General features: G+C 34.7%; 1 protein-coding gene across 2 annotated transcripts in view; it reads right to left on the reverse strand.

Annotated features, from left to right (window-relative positions):
* Nucleotides 1-3,101: 3,101 nt before the first annotated feature.
* The window catches only part of LOC111507102 (very long chain fatty acid elongase AAEL008004), a 36,035-nt gene continuing 15,017 nt past the window's right edge, over nt 3,102-24,119 (reverse strand). The window contains exons 3-9 of one of the 2 annotated variants that reach the window (XM_074180473.1): nt 23,640-23,722; nt 22,747-22,854; nt 22,479-22,562; nt 13,763-13,819; nt 10,459-10,564; nt 10,038-10,174; nt 3,102-3,509 (exon numbers count right to left, since the gene is read on the reverse strand). In XM_074180473.1, the coding sequence (XP_074036574.1) occupies nt 3,309-3,509; nt 10,038-10,174; nt 10,459-10,564; nt 13,763-13,819; nt 22,479-22,562; nt 22,747-22,854; nt 23,640-23,722 (776 nt within the window). In that variant the 3' untranslated portion in view covers nt 3,102-3,308. The remainder of the gene's footprint in view (nt 3,510-10,037; nt 10,175-10,458; nt 10,565-13,762; nt 13,820-22,478; nt 22,563-22,746; nt 22,855-23,639; nt 23,723-24,119) is intronic. The other variant, XM_074180474.1, reaches the window with a different exon arrangement.

Below are 24,119 nucleotides of genomic sequence, written 5' to 3' on the forward strand. Positions count from 1 at the left end.
TTCTTCAAAATATCCAAAAATATCAAAGGATAAAAACATTTTCTTTTGTAATTTTATACCCACACACCAAGTTTCAAACCCATAATAAGTATTTTATATTTTCACTATTTTTCCGCATTCCTGCTTTTTCTACTTATCAAAATTTAAGCACACCTGTACTAAATCATTTATTTTAACTAAACTCGTCACCGAATTTCTTTTTTTGTAATATAATAATATTTTAAGAGCCTCTTTGATGTTAAAAACAAATTTCGAAAAATAAAAGTTGTCAAACTTGATGCAAAGTTCATCTAGTTTCAACGGGGCTTTCCAAACTATACAGTACTTGAGTTTTTTAATGAGCAAATGCCCTCACAATATGAATTAGAACAAAACGGAACATTAGGAAACAATATCTTAGAGTGTTTATTGTTTTTTTAACAAAAAATACAGTGGAATTTAATCTTAATTAAAAGGAACTGAAAATAAACATGTACCTATACCTAATAGCAAAAAAACACGAAAAAAAGACTCACGACATTAAATACACTACATTTCTGTATGTCTTCCATCGCGATCTATGCAGATAATTGTCCTTCTTGATACATCTTTTATTGAGTTGCTGATACTCACAGGGTTTATGTTTAAAATAGAGTTTCTAATAACAGTTTCTAGGTGATTCACGTCATGAAAAGGTCTTTATTTATAAACGATTTGTTTTAAGTAACCCCACAAGAAAAAATCTAGTGGGGTTAAATCTGGCGACCTAGGCGGCCATATTTGCTCCATATTTCGCCCAATAACTTTGCCCCTAAACATTTCTAATAGTTTCTCTTTGACTTGTCTTGAACTATGAATAGGAGCCCGTCACATTGATACCACAGACTGTGTCTTAATTCAACCGGTATATTGTCCACTATATCACTGATCTCAGTATTTAGAAATTGCAAATAATCCTGAGAAGTTAAATTGTGTCTAAAAAAGAAGGGTCCCATTACCTGATTATTTAAAACACCGCACCACACATTTGTTTTAAATGAATATTGGTCCCGACATTCTATCACAAAATGAGGATTTTCCTGAGCCCACCACCTACAATTCTGGGAACTGACTACGCCGTTCGATGTGAAGGTAGCTTCGTCGGTCCATAGGATTTTGTAAGGAAATTTTCTGTTCAATTCTACTTCTCCTTGGTACCAGAAAGAGAAATCTAGTCGAACATCGAAATCTCTTTCCTTTAAGGTATTTATAAATTTAGGTTTGTAAGGTTTGAATTTATTTTTATGTAAAATTGCTCTTACGCTTTCTCTTTTAACGTCAGTTCTATCTACAATATTGGTAATACTTGATTTTCCCTGTTCGATAACATCCAGGCAGACAGCCAACTGAACCTCATCATTATTGCGTGATGGATTATGATGTTTTTTAAAAGTATTTTCAACTGAACCAGTCAGTTTAAATTTTTTTAAAATCCTACTTACAGTGGATTGCTGTACATGTCTACCAGGATGTCTTGCGTTAAAAATATCAGCCACTTGTCGATGCAATGTGTTTTCACCACAAATTAGCACAATTTCAATTTTTTCTTGTAAAGATAACATATTATCTTAATTTTCATACATTACATTGAACTAACGGGCATTAATTTATTCAGTGACAGTGACGTTTTCTAAAACACATTATGTAGTTTCATATTTTTTCACAGCCTACACAGTTTTTTTAAATTAGTGTTGTTAGCGGAGTAGGTAAATATAAATACTATGAGTTTTTTTCTTTTATTGAATGGGCTTCAAGAATCACGAAATGATGTTTCCTAATGTTCCGTTTTGTTCTAATTCATATTGTGAGGCCATTTGCTCATTAAAAAACTCAAGTACTGTATAGTTTTGAAAGCCCCGTTGAAACTAGATGAACTTTGCATCAAGTTTGACAACTTTTATTTTTCAAAATTTGTTTTTAACATCAAAGAGGCTCTTAAAATATTGTTATATTACAAAAAAAGAAATTCGGTGACGAGTTTAGTTAAAATAAATGATTTAGTACAGGTGTGCTTAAATTTTGATAAGTAGAAAAAGCAGGAGTGCGGAAAAATAGTGAAAATATAAAATACTCATTATGGGTTTGAAACTTGGTGTGTGGGTATAAAATTACAAAAGAAAATGTTTTTATCCTTTGATATTTTTGGATATTTTGAAGAATAATGTCATTTTTCGATGTTTCTTTTTTTAAATGTCAATTTTGACAGGTTAAGGAAATCACGTGACCTATTTTGTAGACGCCATTTGACATCATTTCTTAAGCAAAATCTACTGCCAAAATCAAATTTCACATAAAACGATAAATAAAAAAGTTTTCCATTTGATGCGGACTTTATCGGTGACACTGTATATCAAAGACTTGATAATTTGAACTTTTTTTTTAAATACAATGAAATTGAAAACTGTACTGAAAAATAAAAAATAATTCTGAAGGTACTAGACAGCAGACTTTGGATATTTTGATGGCTTACGGTTAGGTAGCTTTATCTATTGATTTTATTTGGTTTATCGGGACATTTTTGACGCAACTTGTGATAGGGGAGGGTATAAAAATTATTCTCAACACTCTTTTGCTCCGAAACTTTCATGGAGTTCAGTAGCTAAAGGTTTTGTTATGATGGATAATGTAACGGGTCAATCCATTTATGATGTAAAAGCGTTGCATTCATAATCCGATATCAGTCTCGATCTGCTATCAACCTCATCAGTGGCACGAGCCGAATTATGACAAAACTTTTCAACCTTCCTCAATAACACTGCTGATTAACACATGAAACCACCGAATGAGATTCATCTTCTGTTTTTCTCTACAAAGAAAGACAAAGTGCATTTTCTATGAGTCTGATGATGATAATGTTCATTGTTGTCATTTGTAGAAATGTGATCTTATTCAAAATGTTTTGTTCAAATTATGAATATAATATGATACATATATTCACCCTTCACTTTTTTTTTACCTCTGAAATAATCCATTAAAATGGTTCACCAGGTATATACTGTGTATACTTAACCAACTTGTGTTCATATTTGTGAATTGTTACTATATCTCTATATATTACTGAAATGTATTATAAAATGAATATAGACAATTACTTTATCTTTATTCGTTCTAAAAATTGATATAACTGGACGATACTCGATGAAAATCCATTATAACGCTTTCAAAAAAGAGACTTTCAACTTGAAAATGGAAATCTCACATTCAAGTGTGTGAATATGTTTTAATTGTTCTTCCGTTTTGAACCCTTTCACTTCAATACAATTTTTTCTGTTATTTTAACTAATTCTTTTTCAATTTGCCTTTGTTGTTCTTTCACTTGTATTTTTTGAATTTTTGCCGAGCACCTTCTTGTATGTTTCCTCATAGAACTGTTTGAAGAGAAACACAAATAATACACTTTCGCATGTTATCCAACAGGATATAGCTCTTGGGTATGGACAGTCCGTGAATAAGGGTTGCATAGATTGAACCATGATGAGTACAAATTGGATCTGCAAAAAATCATATGAATATATGAGTTGGCTTTCGGTAAGTAAAAAAACTATATCAAAATAAAAACTCAAACGTTGATTGTTGAAAAGATTAGTGAATCACAAGAGTGTACCAGAACTTTTTTTGACGAATTCCAAATTCACCATAGAGACGTCAACAACCCCAGGAACTGAAGTCTAAATTTCAACATTTCAATTAATGATCAAACGTCATATAGTCACTAACAAATATTTCAAAACCTTTATTCAAATAGTCACCAATTTTCATCTTATATGTCAAAGTGAACATTTAGTTGGTATTGTTTGAAATATTACTACTTCGGTTTTTCAAATCAGAAAATTATGTTCAAATTAGCGCTGCTAACATTCTTGGATATCAATGTGATTGCACTTCCATCAATTCTAATAAATTTTTTAATATTGTTCTTGTTGTTCTGTAATACTATTTCCAACGTATCTTTTCGCCACAGCTTCCCCATAATAGTTGCGGACCTAAGTCAAGACTCATGTCTTGTATATTTCTTAAGATCGCCCAATTTGAAATGGACATATTCCAAATGTGCCAATTATTTGATTGATGCATATCCCTTTATTTTACCACAAAGAAACTGTCGGTTGCTTTTATAGGAATGTAGTCTTTCACAGCTGGCGTCAATTTTTTGGTTGGCTTCCGGGTTTTGCCGTGCCCTTCTTTGGTTAAAATCGCCAAACGTTTCAACTGCAACTGCGGCAGTCATCTTCAGTGGCGGGGTCGAAGTACTCTTCTTGAAGTGTCAACTGAAACTGGAACTTCCATGTCTGCCGTGGCATTTATAGTGCAAATTATCCGCGCACTTTTACTAACGGAGGGTTTACGCATACTTTCCGCGCAATTTGGATGACTTGGCTTTGTTTTGGCGCCTTTCAATGTTGTGTGCCAGATCTTTGATGGAAATGTTCTCTCTTCCTTTCTGTTGAAGTTCTCTTGGTGTTTGTGTATTTCTATGGTTTCTAAATATATTCTTGTAGAATATTTGACGTTGCTAGTCTCTCGGTATTTTCGAACAGGATCTTGTGTTCCCCGTCGGACAGTGCGTGTTCTGCGACTGCAGACTTCTCGGTCTATCTCAATCGGCAACTGAGCTTGTGCTCGACAAGGCGGGTACTAATGCTTCTTTTTGTCTGACCGATATAGACTTTACCACAGTTACATGGAATCCCGCTGATTTGAGGGGGTCTCTGCTGTCTTTTGCTGATCCCAGGTACTCCGATATTTTCTCCGCGTAGCGCGGATTATGTCTTTTCTGTCGTAGCCGTTCGCTTGTAAGATAATTGTTAGGTTTGTTTGAAGGTGGTTGACAATGTTTCGTGGTGTATTTCATCAGTTCGGACTTCCATTGTCTAATATAATATAAAATTGATCTGCTAACCCTGAAAAAAATCAAAAAGATTAACCGAAAATAAAAATTTCATTAAACAAAAAATGAAATTAGTGTTCCCAGATCTGAAGCAGGTCTTGATGTTGTACTTGGACCCAATCCGTCTTATCCTTTCCGATAATCCTTTGATGTAGGGGAGTACAAGTACTGGTTGTGGCGGCTTCTATTCCTTGTAGAGTTCTTGCTGTCTTCTAGCTAAGGCCTGTTCTACCATCACTTTTAAGTAACCATTCCGTTGAAGGTCATTTTTGATGATGCCTAGTTCCTTATCGAAAAAGGAAGGTCTTGCACACAGCGTCTTCTCACAGCGAGGAGAAACCAGCAAATCCGGAATAGCAGAGCATGTTTGGACATTGGAACATTGGTTTAGGAGAAAATTCAAAGAAGCCGCGTATATGTTGTCCAACAACGCATTTAGTCAAGCTAGTGTAAAGATACGTAACATATGGAAACCTCTAATCAAGCGAGAAACGACCAACTCCAGCCAAACGGTCATCTCCCGCCAAAACCAATGAAGCGGTGAGAGGGAAGAGGGGATAGGTGAAAGCACTCGAATGACATATAAATAGTCAGATCTCGGAGGAATAAGTCCAGTTATCACCCGAAGACGATTGTGGATACTAACAATCGAAACGTTGTGACATAACTTGGTTTGAAATCTTTTTCATCTAATTTTTCAATTTTTTCAGCTTTTATTATTATTTCAATTTTTATTCGTTTGGTTAGTGTAGTGTTGTATGTTATTTCTTTGTAATTTCAGTTTTTTGTTTAATAAAATTGTTATTTTCGGTTAATCTTTTTGATTTTTTTCAGGGTTATCAAATCAATTTTATATTACATTAGACAATGGAAGTCCGAACTGATGAAATATAGTTGTTAGGTGTTTTATTTCGTCGTCGACGTACCTTCCTTCATATATTCTCAAAGCTCTGTTTACTAGGGTGTTGATGACAGCTCGGTAGCTATTATGTCAGTCTTCTTCCTGCACACCTTATGACCTATAGTCTATTTCAAAAGAGTGTAGAGTAATAAAATCTCATTAAGTATTCAAAAGCGCTACAGGGTGATCCGTCAATAAATTCTGTCACTTCCCTAGTCCGCATTGCAAAATTATGTCGTTTCATAAAGAGCAGGTAGGTATCACCCTGTTTTAAGGGATTTGTCCATTGTTATCGACGGATAAATACTGAGCCAGAGGCGCGCTAGTGGGATAATTGCCAAAAGAATATGCATTCATAAAAATTATATTAAAGGAAATAAAAATTTAATACAGCAGAACAGTGTTATTAAAAAAATATAAAATGTAACAATAAAATATATACGAACCGAAATCGGGAAATACTCACAAACACACACGAACGAACTTTACGTATTGAAACACTTGTGGGGACTTTAAATCAATTTATTCACAAAAACGACAAGAACTTTACTGGATACGTTATTACAATTTGACACTTGAACAATACTAAAACTGTGAACTTCCCTTAACGTTTAACAACACTCTATTTATACCCTAATTGAATGTTCTAGAGATTACTAGGTACAATTTTCGAGAACCTTCCGAGAAAATAATTATTCAGACTACCCTTAATTCTAAACCCTAACCTAAGCAAAAGTGTCACTGTCACTGATACACTGGTCTCTGTCCAGATTGCTTATCCCGCTACAGTATATTTACAATTCAATTAAATTATTCTACATCAGTATAGTCTTCATCCGAAGAACTGTCATCATCCCCTGGTGTTATAATTATAGGGTCAACCACCTGATCGACCAAGTTGTCCAGTTCCCACATTTTATCTTCCTCTTTTAAAACATGATGGATTGCTTTTGGCCAGTTTTCTGATGTGATTTCCATAATGGCTTGATCAAACAATACCTTGACATCTTTCATTTTAAATGTGGTATTGTGCCTTGCAACATATCCTTTAACTTGTGCCCATATAAGTTCTATAGGATTTAATTCGCAATGATATGGCGGTAGGCGCAGCACAGTTACTTTATACTTTTCTGCTACATCTTCTACGGCATATTTCATGAAGCGAGATTTATATACATTTAAAATTATAACTTTTTCGCAAACAGATAGCGGATAATTTTTTACACTTCTTTTCTTTGGAGTAAATGTCCCCATTTTATAACTTTTTCACTATTTCTATATCACAATATCACTGTACGTTTAATTGGTGTAGTAACAATTACTATTATAACTCGAATGTTTAAGACACCATTACAATATATTTAAACCCTTTTTCTTAATTACCTGGGTTTAATAGGTATTGCATGATTGGTGGGCAGGGTCAAAAAGGGATTATTATAATGACATGGCACCTCGGAACTAAGTGTTAACCCTTTTTTGAGAAATCATGCTCAAGTATATGAACCCAAATTGCATATTAAATAAGTTTACAAGAACCACTAAAATTAATCTTAATCTTTTTTTAAGAAATTTTACTTACCTAAATACATGTAGGTACTTAGTTTTAGACCAAATTACTTCCCAAAAATGGCCTTTTATTATTATCTATGTCTGTAATTTTTAATTTACTTTAATTATTAAGTTTAATAATCCTAAGATTTACCTACGCCCATGGACGACAACGAAATTCAGGCAAATTTTATGACACTTCATGATTTATTACTCTACACTCTTTTGAAATAGACTATAGTTGATTAGCTTCTTCGATGACTAAAATATTAAGAAATGGGATTTGGAGGTTTTCTTCCAATTCAATGGTGAACTGGATTTTTGGATGAAAGCTATTCAGATGATTTAAGAAGTTCTAAAGTTCTTCTTTTCCATGGCTCCAAACAAAGAACGTGTCATCTACATATCTCAACCAGAGCTTCTGTCGTTTTTCTGAGATTTGAATGGCTCTTTCTTCGAATTTTTCCATGAAAGCTTCGGAAAGCGCCTAGGTGATTCGTTGGTGTTCAACCACTGTCTTGTACGTCTCCTGTTGTCGAAGAGGATCTACTTCTCATCACACTTGACGATCCGATCTAACAAAGATGTCAAAGGACTTTCAAAAAGCAGAATATAATGTTGATTGATTTCCGAAACATTTATTGTAATACATATTAGTTTATTGAAATTTTGCCACTGTATCATATCTTTCCGATAGTCAAAATCATTGAACATGACAAATTACTGACAAATAAACAATTTTCTTTGTAACAAATCCATTGACTTTAAGCTGTATCTTATGCGTGGTGAACTGAAATGTTCAGTCTATTCACACGTTTGACCTACATTACAATTTTTAAATCATTCAGGTAAAAGGTTACCCAAAAAAATCGATAAAATAAATTACAGTTAGTATTAATCATTTATTTTTCAAATCCTTCAAATATTGGATTTATAAGAATTCTAAAAACACTTCATTGTGAGATTTTCAATAAACAGTTTTACAAAAACGCAACTCGTGTTTATACAACGAGTATTATGAATTAACTCAAATCGATCACATTTATATTCGCAGTTACAATAAAAAAAGGTTATCGAAGTGTATCGAATTATTTCGAAATAAAATATCGAAATATCCCAATAACGTAGGTCCTGATTAATACCTGCCGAAAAAGAACTACTTTTCCGGCTAATACCACGCTGGATATTGAATTATATCCAGCAGACATTCATGCAAAATACCTCACAGAAGTTAGTCTCGCAGATGTTTCTAGTTCACCCAGCAACAGGAATATGCTGCTGTTTGAAATTATCCAATGTGTTTTATTATTCTGGAAAATAATATCCATTTTGTTAATGGAGGAGAGAGGATAGAGAGGATACTAGATCCAGAAAAAGTATTCCAAATCAAATCATCTAAAAGAACAACTATCTAAAAGATAATTTGATTTATATCCAGTCTCCAAGTATGCCCACTCAATTTGTGAAAATTATTTCACTCTTTGGAAAAGTTTATTATTGACAGAAAATATAAAAAATATTGATGGAGAAGTAAATATTAATTGCTCCCACAATTTACAGGTGTAGAAAGTGATACTCGTCAAACGGAGTTCGGTCGAAGGGTTTGATCTAGGTACATTTTTCCTGCGTGTATGTAAATACAATTTTCATGAAAAAAAGGATATGTTTCTGTAGAAAAGCCAAAAATATAAATCAACTTTTCCAATGACGGTTCATTGAAAAGAAGACTTTCTCACACTCTCGCAGGAAAATATATCTTTAATAGGTTTTTAAGCAAATCTACAAAAGAACGCACCATGAATCAAAGAACATAGATGACTTCTAGAGGATGTATGATGGAATCGACCGATACTTGATGAAAATCCATAACTAACGTATTCCAAAAACACTTTATTGTGAGATTTTCACTAAATTGTTTTACAAAAACGCAACACGTGTTTCGCCATACAATGGCTTCATCTGGCGTGTCTTTCAACTAATTCTACACATTCAATAATAAATATATATATAGTTTATGGAGTACCTGAACTCAAAGTACCTGTAAACGAAGTACCTGCATTTTAAGTAGCTGATATTTTACCTGAGTTTCTAACGAATTAAATTACCTGCACTTATGTTCCATTTTCACATTTGAAAAAATATATTCAGTAACGGAGAGTTATTGAGTTCTAATTGATCATTCAGTAAATTACCCGAATTCCTGGATCTATTGATTTCTAAACATTCTAGAAGATTAAGTTTCAAACTCTTCTAAATGTAACACCTCGTACTCATGATTGAACTCATGTCCTTCTGCTAAAAGATGGTTTGCAAATGTGGAATTGGTCTTTCTATTTACAAAACTACTCCTATGTTCTTTAATTCGTTGGAAAAATGTTCTTCCTGTTTGGCCAATATACAGTTTTGGACAAGAGCCACAAGTCAGCTTATATACTCCTGATCTATCCGACACCAAAGTTTTGTCCTTATTGTTTTTAATAAATTTACTTAGGTTATTATTCGTTCTATAAGCTAAGTTTACGCCTTCTTTCTTCAAAAAACGGGCAATATTCCTGTTTGGTTCCCCCACATATGTCAATGTCTTATAACTAACGTTATCGCATCTTGAATATAAAGTGTTTTTGGAATACGTTATTCTAGAGGATGATCATAGGAAATGCATTTAGAACATTTTATACTCACAATTTGTAGGCTAGTAAGATATCTTTTCCACCACAGATACTTCTTCAGTGAGGGTCCCATTGCACTCAATAAATAGTAGGAATACATTATTATATGAACGAATGTATTCAACAAAGGTACAAAAGACACGTGTCCACCTGGAAATGCAGTGAAATATAGTTTTTTCAGATCGAATAACAAAGGAAGTGGGTTCAAAAATGTTTCATTCATCAAAAAATAACAGTTTGGTCTCATTATAAATTGTATGCATGAATCGTGACATTCAAAAACTAGAGAAATTTTCATACTTTTTCTTTATCTTTAATGATAACTGTTTGGAAAAATACTTGATCAGAAGAAAGTTACTCATCAACATCAGACAATAGAGAAGATACAAATATTTTCAAGGAATGTCTCATTTGGTAGTTCACAAGGTACGTACCTGGAGAAAGACTTATAGCTAGCCAGCTACCAATTGGCATAATCCCATGGTGAATCAAATGAAGAGTGCTTATCTGGTTATATTTTTTTCGCATAATGAAGAATATCTGAAAATTTCAGTTTTCATTCCATTTCAATTACATAACATACAGGGTATTCAATATTGCGCCGAGTGTTCATATAACTCAAGATACCTATCAGACTCGGAAAAGTAAATACATGTTTTGTAAATTTCCCCATACCTGTGTATTGATTTAGAATTCATGCCTAAAATATGTATGGGAATATTCTGTCAATGGAATATATTACAAAATACTCCTTCGAAATCCATCAAAGGAGGGGAGTTCTCAGAAATGAACAGTCGTTATAAATATTTGAGGAAATAAAATCCTACAATCTCCATCAGGACATTTTCATTCATCTCAAGTTGACTGGATTCATCTCCTTGACGGACAATACAGTCAAAGTTTTTCGAAAAATAATTCCAACTGAATATATAATTATAAGGAAATAATAATATTAATCTCTCCCAACTACCTATAAAGTAGGGTCTGATATTAATATTTCGAAATATTTATTTCCTTATACGTATATATCTCTCCTCGATAGTTTTCACTTTAGATGTAGGATAAAGTGCCCTACGTAATAATCAGAAAGTACCGAGGGGTAGAGGTGGGGAAGTATCCAAAATTGACTCTTTCTTTCCTAATCAAACCAACATAAAAATATTGAAATATCTACTCTCTATAAAAAAAGTTTCGTGTACTTTTTTTCCATTAAATACTTGAAAAGATATGAAGAGAGAAATATATTCGATTTTCATGCTCAAAAAACAAGTTTCAATTATAATTGAGATATATAAGTGTCGTGTGAGCTTTGATCGATATCGAACATATGTCAAACGGAAATGGGATTCAAAGCATGTTAAAAGAACTTAAAAACAGTTAGCTCTTGTTTTCAAGATATAGTATCATTATATTATATAAATATGTATATTGAGTTTTCAACAAATGAAATATTTCATCACCAACAATTGGTACACATGTTTGTTTACATAACACCCTTCTCATCAGCTGTTCTCAAGTAGTAAACATAACCTATGTGAGTTTGTCAATTGTACGCACGTGGTTGCTATTGAAATTATCGTGTGAAGTTGATTTTTAAATTAATTTAAGTGCTGATCTGAAATGCCTCCAAAGGGTGTGAATTCTGTCGATAGCTTTTGCTATGGTGAAATAACATTTAAGGCTCAGAAACGTAAAATGACACCTATCGTTAAGACAGCCTATGAACATTATTTTGGTGTGAAAGTTGGGGACCAAGATAAATCATGGGCTCCTCATATATGTTGTAATTCTTGTTCCGTCATATTGCGAGAGTGGCTGAAAAATAAAAACCGGGCAATGGCTTTTGCAGTACCTATGGTTTGGCTTGAGCCTACCAATCATACAGACGACTGTTATTTCTGCTTAACTCCTCCCATTAAGCAAGGTTTATCTATGAAGAAAAGAGGAACGGTTAAATACCCTAATCTCCCATCTGCTCTTCGGCCTGTACCACACTCAGACAATTTGCCAGTCCCTTCTCCACCCCAAAACTATGAAATTTTAGAGGAAGGTGATGAAGACTGTTTAGAAGGAGCAACCCATCCTTCTACATCCTATGACCCTGATTTTGAGGTAAGCGATAGGTCTAGTGATCCGCACAGAATTAGTCAAGCAGAGTTGAGTGACCTTATAAGAGATCTTCGCTTGTCTAAAGAAAAGGCTGAGCTGTTAGGGTCAAGACTACAACAGTGGAATCTTCTAAAACATGATGTGAAAATATCTCAGTACAGACGGCGTCAAGAAGATTTGCTTCCTTTTTTTGAGAAAAAAGAAAACCTCGTAGTTTGTTCTGATGTTAATGGTTTGATGGACTGCTTGAATTTGGATCACACTCCATCTGAATGGAGACTGTTTATAGACTCTTCAAAACTAAGCTTAAAAGCTGTACTTCTGCATAATGGAAATCAGCTTCTCTCTATTCCTATAGGTCATGCAGTTCACATGAAGGAAACGTATATAAATATGAAAACACTTCTCCAATCAATCAAATATGAACAACACAAGTGGCACATCTGTGGTGATCTGAAAGTCATTGCTATACTCCTAGGAATGCAATTAGGGTTCACCAAGTACTGTTGTTTTTTGTGTCTGTGGGACAGTCGGGATAGAAAATCTCACTATAAAAAAATGAACTGGCCTACACGAGACCTAAACCCTAATGAGAAAAATGTAGTTTACGAGCCTCTTGTAGATCCTAAGGATGTTCTCCTTCCCCCATTACATATTAAGTTGGGACTAATGAAAAACTTTGTGAAGGCCATGTACCAGGAAGGACAAGCTTTTAAGTACTTGAGAGCAAAGTTTCCCAGGTTGAGTGATGCTAAAGTCAAGGAAGGCATCTTTATTGGGCCTCAAATCCGTGAAATCGTAAATGATCCTGCTTTTGACATGATTTTAACAGGAAATGAAAAAAGAGCCTGGGAAGCCTTTGAGGGGGTTGTACATGGGTTTTTAGGTAACAAAAGAGATGATAACTTCACAGCATTGGTTAAAGAGCTTCTTCAAGCTTACCACCAACTTGGATGCAACATGTCCTTAAAAATTCATTTTCTTCACTGTCATCTTAATTTCTTTCCACAAAACTGGGGAGCTTTGAGTGACGAACATGGAGAAAGATTCCATCAAGACATTGCCTTAATGGAACAGAGATATCAGGGCCGTTGGAATGAAGCAATGCTTGCAGACTACTGCTGGTCTGTGTGTAGGGATGCTCCAGAAGTGTTTTATAAAAGACAAGCTAAACGACAGCGATCTTACAATGAATCGGATGGACTTAATTGAAATTTGGTGGTACAAACTTCTTTTATTTGTCAAAACACTAAGAATAATGTTTTTTTTTATTTATTTTGTACTTAAAATATTCTAAAAGAAACATAACAATATTGTTTTATGTACTTTCACTTTTCACGTATAGTATAACTACTCTTTAAGATTAAGTACTGCGTATCTCAAAAACCAGAGCTAATAAAAATTTTTCATTGTTATTTTCGATTTTATCACCCCAAAATTAGTAGAAATTGACTAATTTAGTGTAGGAAACATTCAAAAAATATTTTTTTGTTGTGTTGTGTAACAGATACTTTCCTTTGAAATGTCATTAGATGATGAAGTACCGAAAATTCATACTAATCATGTTCAATACAATGTCAAGTAATTATCTTGCTTATTTTAAAACCATTTCGAATGTCATTAACTTACCGTATCGAAGAACTCTGTGAATTTCGAAATGAAGTACCAGTACACCGTGCTCACCATCTGTAATTATCAGTAGAAAGAATTATGAATTATTCCCCAACTTGATTCGATTATACAAAATAAATTTGACACAAATATTTTTGAATTTTTACCACTATTTGACTTCTGCAGGATTGACATTTCTCAAAACTATTTTCAGAGAAATGTTGAACACAGAGATAGAAATTACAAAAAATGTTTCAACTATATACACGTAACATTCGCCAACTGATTATTGATACACAACTTTATGAATTCCCACTGTCTTTTTTTCCAAACATTTTCCGCTGTGAGAATGTTGAAGTGGAAAGACAATCCCTGAAAAACCTGAACAATAATACAGACATAGCTATTCTTCTGGCAAACAAAAGTAGTGCCATTCTATAGTACTCAACTCAACAATATAACGAGAATACTCGACTGTCCGTGATATCAACCACCAATATACTTCGAAAAGAAGACCAAAGCACTCATCAACACTCCAACATTCCATCTGATAAGAGAAATCTCTTATTCCAGAGGGAAATCTTCTTGTTCACCTTGCATATAAGGTCTTTCAAAAATACACAAACCAAACATTTCACTTCGTTCCTTCGTCAGTAAGTTTTCTCGGATCTCTCTTACACACGACCTTACCAAACATATTGGTAATACTCTTGAATTACTTGCCGAGCAGTCTTCAACATTATGTCCAAAATTCCTATGATTGCATTGAAATTTCGAAATTCTTCAACATACAAGAAAACAGACATCTTTGTCAGCTCTGACGTGGTATCCCTTTTCACGAATATCCCACTATCTGGAACCTTATCAGTCCCCAGAGAGAAACACTAAAGTCCCCAAGACACTCCCAACTTCATCAGCCACTGCATGTCAAGCACCTTACAAACTTTCACGAGCCAGAGACATTGACATGTCTGATCTGACATGTCTGATCTGAAGCCAACCTACGCGTTGGCTTCAATACGTGAATGGCTACTTTGTTATACAGGCTGATTCACGGTGGATGGCATATTAGACGTTTCTGGTGAACCAGACAACGGATCACTTTGAAAATTTAATGGAGGGCATATTCGGACATTCTCTAGCCAACTAAAATATTTTCGATAATGCGGTGTTGCCGCTTCTATTAGAAAGTAGTAGGTAGCAACTTTGATTTTTCAAATGGAACACTCTGTATATAATATTATTTTTGGAATCTCCAACAATTGCCCGACAACTTTTCTTGATATTTCCCTATACCTATCTGTTACCGTTTTCGAAATAAAAATTAATTTCAATTTTTTTCTTCGAAAATCATGACTTCTAAAAATGCCGATATCTATTAGTTAAGAAGTACTATGATATCGAAATTTGGTTTGGAGTTAGGTGATGCTTGGACACTTCCCACACGTCAGCCTAATCTTTGTTACTTCAATACAGGGTGGTAAAAAAATACAGTTTTTTCGTTTGCTTGAAAAAGTTGCTGAAATTTGATTATTTTAAATAAAACACCCTGTATATTATTGAAAATTCGGAAAGCTGCTGAAATTTGCTTTCTTTCTATGTATATCATACCTATACCTAACTAGTCAAGTTTAGGACTTATGAACATTTATTTATGAAAATGTCCCTTCAGAATGGTATTTCCATTCGGTATTTGGTAAGCAGGCCATGATTACTATTTGACAGTAGCGTTGTGACATTCTCCTAATAATATCGACAATTTCGTCACTTCAGAAGTTGCAAATACCTTCAAAACGATGGAACAAAACTATTCAAACGAAGTTCTTATGAATTTGTTTATTATTTTTGGACAGTGTGACAAAATTATCAGCAGAACATGTAGAAAGTTCAATGAAATGTATCCGAATCTACCGCCAATGAACCTCAAGAAATTTATACGAATTCAGAACAATTTCAATATGTTTGGATAAACTTTAAAAAAGCACCAAGAAACTTGAAATTGGAAATATTGATATGAATAATTATAAAAAAGTAAAACAATCATGTGGAATATTTCAAAATATGTTCGAATCGCTGGCCGTTCACTTCCAAGCACTTTAAAATGCGGGTGTTGACTGCTTTCATGGTGGCAGATCTGATTTCATTGGGATCCAAATCTTCAAATGTTTGGGCAATCCTTTCTAACAATTCATCTCTCGAACGCACGGGTATTTTGTAAACTTTTTCTTTAAACATTCCCCACAAATAAAAATCTAATGGATTAAGATCGGGTGATCTCGCTGGCCAATTCCATGGTCCCAAGCGCCTCATCCACCGATCATCAAATAGTCTATCCAGTTCTGCGCTCACTTCTCTTGTGCAATGTGCAGGAGCTCCGTCTAGTTGGTACCAACAGTTTCGATAATCTTCGAGTGGCAGATTATCCACGAAACTGTCTACAGTATTCTCCAAAATATTCAGGTAGCTTCTGGATGTTAATGACTCCTCGTATATCACGTACCTCAATTTGTTGTCCATCAACATGCAGAAGACATTAAAACTAAATTTTTCTTGAAATCCGGCTTCTTTTGTGACGTGAGGATTTTCACTGGACCAATAATGACGATTTTTTCTATTGAAAATCCCTTCTCTCGAAAATTTCGATTCATCAGTCCAAATAATTTTATTTAAAAAAAGTGGATCTTCTTGAATGCGTGTCAACAACATTTCACAAAATTCTACTCTCTGTTGAGGATCTTGAGGCTTCATTGCTTGAATTTTGGTGAATTTATAATCATGCATTTTATGTCTTCGCAAGATTCTTTGAACCGATGAATATTTTATACCCAAATCTTCTTCAGCACCTCTTATCGATGACTCGGGAAATGCGTGAAAATACGCTAAGACATTAATCTGGTTGTCTTCGAAAATTACGGGTCGAGGCAAGTTTCTTGGTGCTTTTAAAGTTGATCAAAATTCATTGAAATTGTTCTGAATTCGTATAAATTTCTTGAGGTTCATTGGCGGTAGATTCGGATACATTTCATTGAACTTTCTACATGTTCTGCTGATAATTTTGTCACACTGTCCAAAAATAATAAACAAATTCATAAGAACTTCGTTTGAATAGTTTTGTTCCATCGTTTTGAAGGTATTTGCAACTTCTGAAGTGACGTAAATGTCGATATTATTAGGAGAATGTCACAACGCTACTGTCAAATAGTAATCATGGCCTGCTTACCAAATACCAAATGGAAATACCATTCTGAAAGGACATTTTCACAAATAAATGTTCATAAGTCCGAAACTTGACTAGTTAGGTATAGGTATGATATACATAGAAAGAAAGCAAATTTCAGCAGATTTCCGAATTTTTAATAATATACAGGGTGTTCTATTTAAAATAATCAAATTTCAGCAACTTTTTCAAGCAAACGAAAAAACTGTATTTTTTTACCACCCTGTATTGAAGTAACGGAGATTAGGCTGACGTGTGGGAAGTGTCCAAGTATCACCTAACTCCAAACCAAATTTCGATATCATAGTACTTCTTAACTAAAAGATATCGGCATTTTTAGAAGTCATGATTTTCGAAGAAAAAAATTGAAATTAATTTTTATTTCGAAAACGGTAACAGATAGGTATAGGGAAATATCAAGAAAAGTTGTCGGGCAATTGTTGGAGATTCCAAAAATAATATTATATACAGAGTGTTCCATTTGAAAAATCAAAGTTGCTACTGCTTTCTAATAGAAGCGGCAACACCGCATTGTCGAAAATATTTTAGATGGCTAGAGAATGTCCGAATATGCCCTCCATTAAATTTTCAAAGTGATCCGTTGTCTGGTTCACCAGAAACGTCTAATGTGCCATCCACCGTGAATCAGCCTGTATATCCCCATGGATTTGAAAGACCATACATTCATCAACTCCTAACATTCCAACCAAAAATTTAAGACGGTTATAAAAAATATCACTTTCATTGCTGGACGTTCCAATGACAAAATTCAATGCCTCCTAGTACACTGTTTAACGAATAACCAACCCATACCAACTACTACGTCAATGCTAAGTCCCATCATCCTGTTCAAATGAATTCCGTTTTAAATTATCTCATACATAGGTCTATCAGACTCACTGACAGTCACAATAAATCCAAGGAACTAGACGAACTCAAATCCACTCTTCGCCAAAACGATGTTCTTGCATCGCAAATCCAAATATCCATCCAACTTCAGCAAACCTTTATCCCATTTCCCAAACAGCCCGATGAATAGACGGACCACTCAAAAGCTTTTCTTTGTTTTATTCATGGAGTTACCAGCAAAGTGAGCCAAATTCTGAAGAAAATTGTTATAAAAACAGTAAACACAACCAACAATCGAATTTCAATTTTTATACCAACACATAAAGGCACGAGGCACATGTGACACTTGCTCTAGAATCTTCATCGTCCAAACTAATGGAAGAGTCTCCACCAGAGCCTATGAACATGAGCTTGCAGTCCCTAATTTAGATCCAGCCTCTTCCCTGTTCAAATAGCATCGTAAAACAGGAACAGAATAAGCTTCGAACACCCCAAAAACATTGCCAGGATTATCGGCAAAGCTGTTGAAAATGAAAAACGTCTCAACTACCTTAACAAAAATCATCTCATTCATGGAGATCATCACTGTCACACAGTACATCACACAACACTGCACACCTTGCTTCTTCAAGTTACACCCTCGTTCCCACTACCAACTCTACCCTCGCTTCCACTGACGGTCCACCATTCCATTCGTTCAGGAACAAATTCCAAACCAGAGCCTGTGGAACCACAATCGACGCTTGGTATCAGGCAGATTAAGACACTTGCGGGGACCATTGACGAGACCTGGGGAGTAGGGATATTGTGACCACGACGTTGAGTCACAAATACTTTAAAGCGTGTCACTACCTGAGAAGTAGGCAGATTGAGACCTCAATGTAGTTATACCTCATAGAAAATGACTTCAAAGTCGAAGTCGAAACGTCGAACAACTAAAAACACCAGCCGTAGTTCAAACCTGTTTTCAGATTATCAGTTTCTGGCCTACTCGTTTATGAGATGTGGTTTTGTAATTTAGTTGAAAGCACAATACTGGGTTTTCCAGAAGTATTTTCTGTACCTGGAAGGCGAATACAGCAGATCATATAAACTATATTCAAGCCCAAGCCGGAGCAGGAGGGACCCGCGGCCAACCAAGCTTTCGAGCTTTTTTAAATCATGAGAGGGTTCTGACCTTTTTTCATCCCCTAGCGGTCGATTCATAAATAACCCATGTTCAGTCATAGTATACGTCAAGTATCTATGTGCAATCAGAGGGTATAGCTCCCTTTTCAACCCCTTAAGGTTTGATTTTTGCCATATTCAGATATTACATGAATTTCACTAGTTCGGACATCCATTGTCTACTATATAAAATGATTTGAAATCCCTGAAACAACTAAAAAAAAATTATTAAAAATGAATAGCTGAAAATAAGAATTATATTTAGCAAAATAAACCTGAAATGAAATGATAGTGAAATAAAATACAAGTAAAAATAGAACAATTGAATAAATAAAAATGAAGAAAAGAAAAAAGAAAATAAAAATAAAAAGTGGAGAGATTTCAAGTCACGTTAGTTCACGACGTTTCGATTGTTAGTATCTACAATCGTCTTCGGGTGATGACTGGACTGATTCCTCCGAGAGATGACTATTTATAGGTCGTTCGGGTACTTTCACTTATCCCCGCTTTCCATTTTCCGCTTCACTGGTTCCGTGGGAGATGACCGTTTTGGCGGGAGTTGGCCATTTTTCGCTTAATGATGGGTTTCCATATGTTGCGTATTTCTATGCTAGCTTGGCTGAATACGTTGTTGGACAACATGTATGCGGCTTCCTTGAATTTTCTCCTAAACCAATGTTCCTCTCTGTGCAAGATCTCAGCTTGGGACCACTCGATATTGTGTTGATGGTCTGCTAATCCTGATTTGCTGGTTTCCCCTCGCTGTGTGTGTTTCTTGTGCTCGGCCATGCGAACATTCAATGGCCTCTAACTTTCACCAATATAGGATTTTCCGCACTCACAGGGTATCCGGTAAATGCAATTCTTGGAATCGCAGTCCGCGTTTGGGGGCCTGGTTTTCGTGAGGCTGCTACGGATAGTGTTACCGGATCTGAAGCAGGTTCTGATGTTGTACTTGGAACCAATTCTTCTTATCCTCTCCGATAATCCTCTGATGTAGGGAAGTGCAAGCACTGGTTGTGACGGCTTCTCTTCCTTGCGAGGCTCCTGCTGTCTTCTAGGCAAAGTCTTTTCTACCATCGCTTTGGAGTAGCCATTCCGTTGAAGATCATTTTTGATGATGTCTAATTCCTTCTCGAGACCTTCCTTCGTATTACAAAGCCCAACAGCACGGTCTTATAGAGTCTTGATGATTCCTCTTTTAGTCGATTGATGGTGGTTGGATTCGTGGTTCAGGTACTGTCCCGTATGAGTGGGTTTTCGGTATACAGATGTTTCCCACTTAGTGTCGGTCCTCTTCACCAAAACGTCTAAGAATGGCAATTCGTTATGGATTTCCTTCTCTATTGTGAAATTGATGGAAGGTCTCACGCTGTTGATGTGTTTCAGGAAGGCGTCTAGTTCAGTATTCCCATGGTTCCATATTATGAAGGTGTTGTCAACATATCTCAACATATCTCATATCTCAAGATATTACATATCGCTACCGAAAGTTGTAAACTACAGAATGATCAAAGTTATCCACATTATTGCTCATTTCACAATTTCAGAGTACTGGATCTTCTGGAATGTTTTAATATGATGAGAACTATTACTGAGCCTATAAGGGTGATGGCAACCTCGAGTACATGCATTGATAATTTTCTCGCCTCTAAGGATAATGACTATAGTACAGCAGTAATAATGACTATAGTACAGCAGTAATACATTTAGGTTTGTCAGATCATTACGCACAGTTCATTGAGATACCAATTCAGATCGTTAAATGTCATGCTCGCAAGAACAAGATTGATATTTTTAAATACCAGAGAGATTTTTCAGAAGACAATATCTCCAACTTCAAAACATTCTTGGAGATTGAAGATTAGCACGATCTTTCAACTGAAATAAGTCCCAATGCTGCATACGATATTTTTTACAGAACTATCTTGTACTATATCGAATTATATTTTCCTATGAGAAGCATTAAATCGGGGTCAATTTATAACAAAATCGTAGTATCGGATGAAATTATCGAACTAAAAGAGTTGGTTACATTATATTCTCAATTAGCTAACGTTGACGCATCATATAGAGATATCAGCCAGCAACTAACAAAAAGATACAGGCAACAGTTGCAAGAAAATAGAAAAAAACAATGGATCTGAGGATAGCCAATTCAACTAATAAAACAAAAACCAGATGACAGTTGGTTAACCAAATAAAAAAGAAACCCAACCAAGTAACAGAAATTTCCTTAAAAGAGAACGGAACAGAATTATCCACTAGAGAAATGGTCGGGAAATTCAATAATCATTTTACACCCACTCCAGGAAAAGTCGGAGTTGATCTTAAATTAACGCAAAAAATAATACCTATTTGTTCAACTTCACTATTTTCCCCAATTTCTGAATTTGAGGTATTAGATTTGATTCATAACCTGAAAAACACGTATTCATGTGGGCTTCTCTAATAAATTTGTCACTAGAAAAATGAATTTTCCCAGACAAACTCAAGTCTGGGCTCATAAACCCAGTTTATAAAAAAGGTGACCTCCAGTTCACTGAAAACTACAGAGGAATAAGTCTTCTATCAAGTTTTAGCAAGCTTTATGAGTTGAATATAAAAAATCAACTGCTTTCATTCTTAACACTGTCTCCTGTTTCTGGAGGACTTTCTTTCAGTTTGTGTCTGAAAGTTACTTCTTTGCATGATCTACACATCCATGTATAGAGTTACTTCCTTCCTTTCTTTGGAAGACTCCCTCATTCTTTTTTTTTTGTATCAAGATGGGGTAGTAGAAAGCCAAAAACTTTCTTTCCCAAAAACAGTTGTCTAATTTTGCAAAACGTTTTTTGTCTCTCCTAAACTACGCAATCCACAACCACAATATTTTCTTCAATATCTAATTTGAAAACCGAGTTTGCTGTTTCTGATGTTGGAAATGGGTTGGACCGCGTTTAGGTCCACAGGTTTAGGTACACAGAGCTTTCGCAATCCCTTTACCTGAAAAGAATTTCCAATACGAACTAAAAATAATGAAGCAAATTGCAGTAAACAATCAGGTAACAATTTCTCTAATAGAAAAGATAATATCAGGTAAAACTCACAAAACACTTATGAGTAAATTCAAACTGCCGAGAACACAATATAGTTAAGTATAGTAGTATCTCTTTGGACAAAAAATCTACAACGTATGAACATCTTCAAGAATCAAAACATAAGATAAATAAAGATAACCCAAAAATCCTACACATCCCTACCTAATATTATAAATGCGAATGTGAGTTTGTTTGTTACAGTTTCACGCGAAAACTACTCAACCGATCGTCATGAAATTTTGTCCACATATTCATGTAGGTATTAGAAGTAACATAGGATAATCTTTTCAAAAAAAATAATTATTTTTTATGTAGGATAAAAAAAATGCTTGCCAAAAAAAATCTCAAAATCTAGCTACTTTGTTGGTTAGGTTAAGTTAGGTTAGTTTAGGTTTAGGTTAGGTTAGGTTACTCCACCTACCTTCATTGCTTCTGGGGAAGTGGAAGTATCGAGTGGTTGGCATATAAAACTGAATTTTCCAGTGAGCCATCCAGCAGTAGCTAACTGAAAATTGAATTTTCCTCATCTGTAGAAACGATTAATTAACAAAGAGTTTCAAGCATCCACTTAAATAAGAAAGTGTGCCGTGTATTGTGAAATATTCTAATCGTTGCAATTCGTCAACCGAACTTGAACTCATGTGAAAGATGAAAATAATGAGGAATGAAAATTATAATAATTTACTCACCCTATAGAACAACCAGGAGCTGAATATAACTTGCATCAAATTATACACAAACAACGTTTTCTTGAGATTGAAAGGTTTTCTGTTTTCCATCAACGCTGGTCCGAGTTTCTGAAATATGAAAAAAATAATCACAAATGACGTATATTAAAAAATAATGGCTTTCAACTATATTACATCTGTCAGAAGAAGATCCAGTGTTACTGATTTGTTATCACATCGCCTGAGAGATAAATAAAATTGTAAGGGGTATATTTTCAGGAGAGATTATTCTTCTGGGAAAGAGATGTTTTTGATTTCTACTTCCACATCTTTATACAAAAATTATGACGTACAACCAATACTGGTGTTTTCAAGTTTCACAAGCTTATAACTCGAAGTTTGTGAACTTTTTGTTCCATTGTGTAGCAATAAATAGATATCTCAGGGGTGTCGAAGCTATTTTCCAGTTGTTTTGGCCGTGGTATAACGTACTTATGATGCACTGTTTGGAACCTTTGATGTAGTAATAAATATTACTGGAGTTTTTTCCCAACACCAAATCGTTATTTTCAACACCTCGACACGTGTTTCGATCACCAAGTGATCATCTTCAAAGAGGAAGATTGAAACTGTTTTAATCATCCTCTTTGAAGAAGATCACTTGGTGATCGAAACACGAGTCGAGGTGTTAAAAATAACGATTTGGTGTTGGGAAAAAACTCCAGTAATATTCGTGGTTTTTATTTCCGACGTTTCTTCTACTTCTGCGTTAAATATTATCTTAAGCGATGAGGTACCGGTCGAAATGTTCGAATTGTTCTCAACGCAGAAACTCTCAGGAGTGTTATTAGTATTATTTTCCTTCAGCCATTATATGTTTCAAAAACCAATGAAAACTAAAAAGTACAACTCACTTTCGCAGTATAGATATACAAAATGGTTATTGCCATTATCAGAAGGGGATTCGACATCAACGGCCATCCTGCGAGTCGGTTATCTGAAAAAAAAAGAGGAAAATACAGAGTACAAATTGTTAGGATGAAGCACCTTTGGCAATAGGGATGTCTACCTGATGGGCAATGGAACTGATTCCTACCGTCGTTTATATCCAGATTTTTTTTTCAGATTCCATTGTTTGATTTGCTGTTTATCATACTAGTTCACTTTATGATCTGTAATAATGATTCAGCACATATTATTAACCAAAATATTGCTGAAATAAAACACTTGATAAACATATTTAATTAACTTTATTGTGAGATTTTCACCAAACCACATCTATAGTCCGTTCATAATTTGTTGATAGCTCACTGCAAGTTTGACCCTCATTAGAGAACTGAAATACAGAGAGGACAGCTAATATGATATAATAACAAAAACCAAACTGAAACTGG

The sequence above is a fragment of the Leptinotarsa decemlineata genome, unplaced genomic scaffold, assembly GCF_025532065.1.
Source record: "Leptinotarsa decemlineata unplaced genomic scaffold, Ldec_3_MD MMD2_tig00026294_RagTag_RagTag, whole genome shotgun sequence".
Classification (NCBI taxonomy): Eukaryota; Metazoa; Arthropoda; class Insecta; order Coleoptera; family Chrysomelidae; genus Leptinotarsa; species Leptinotarsa decemlineata.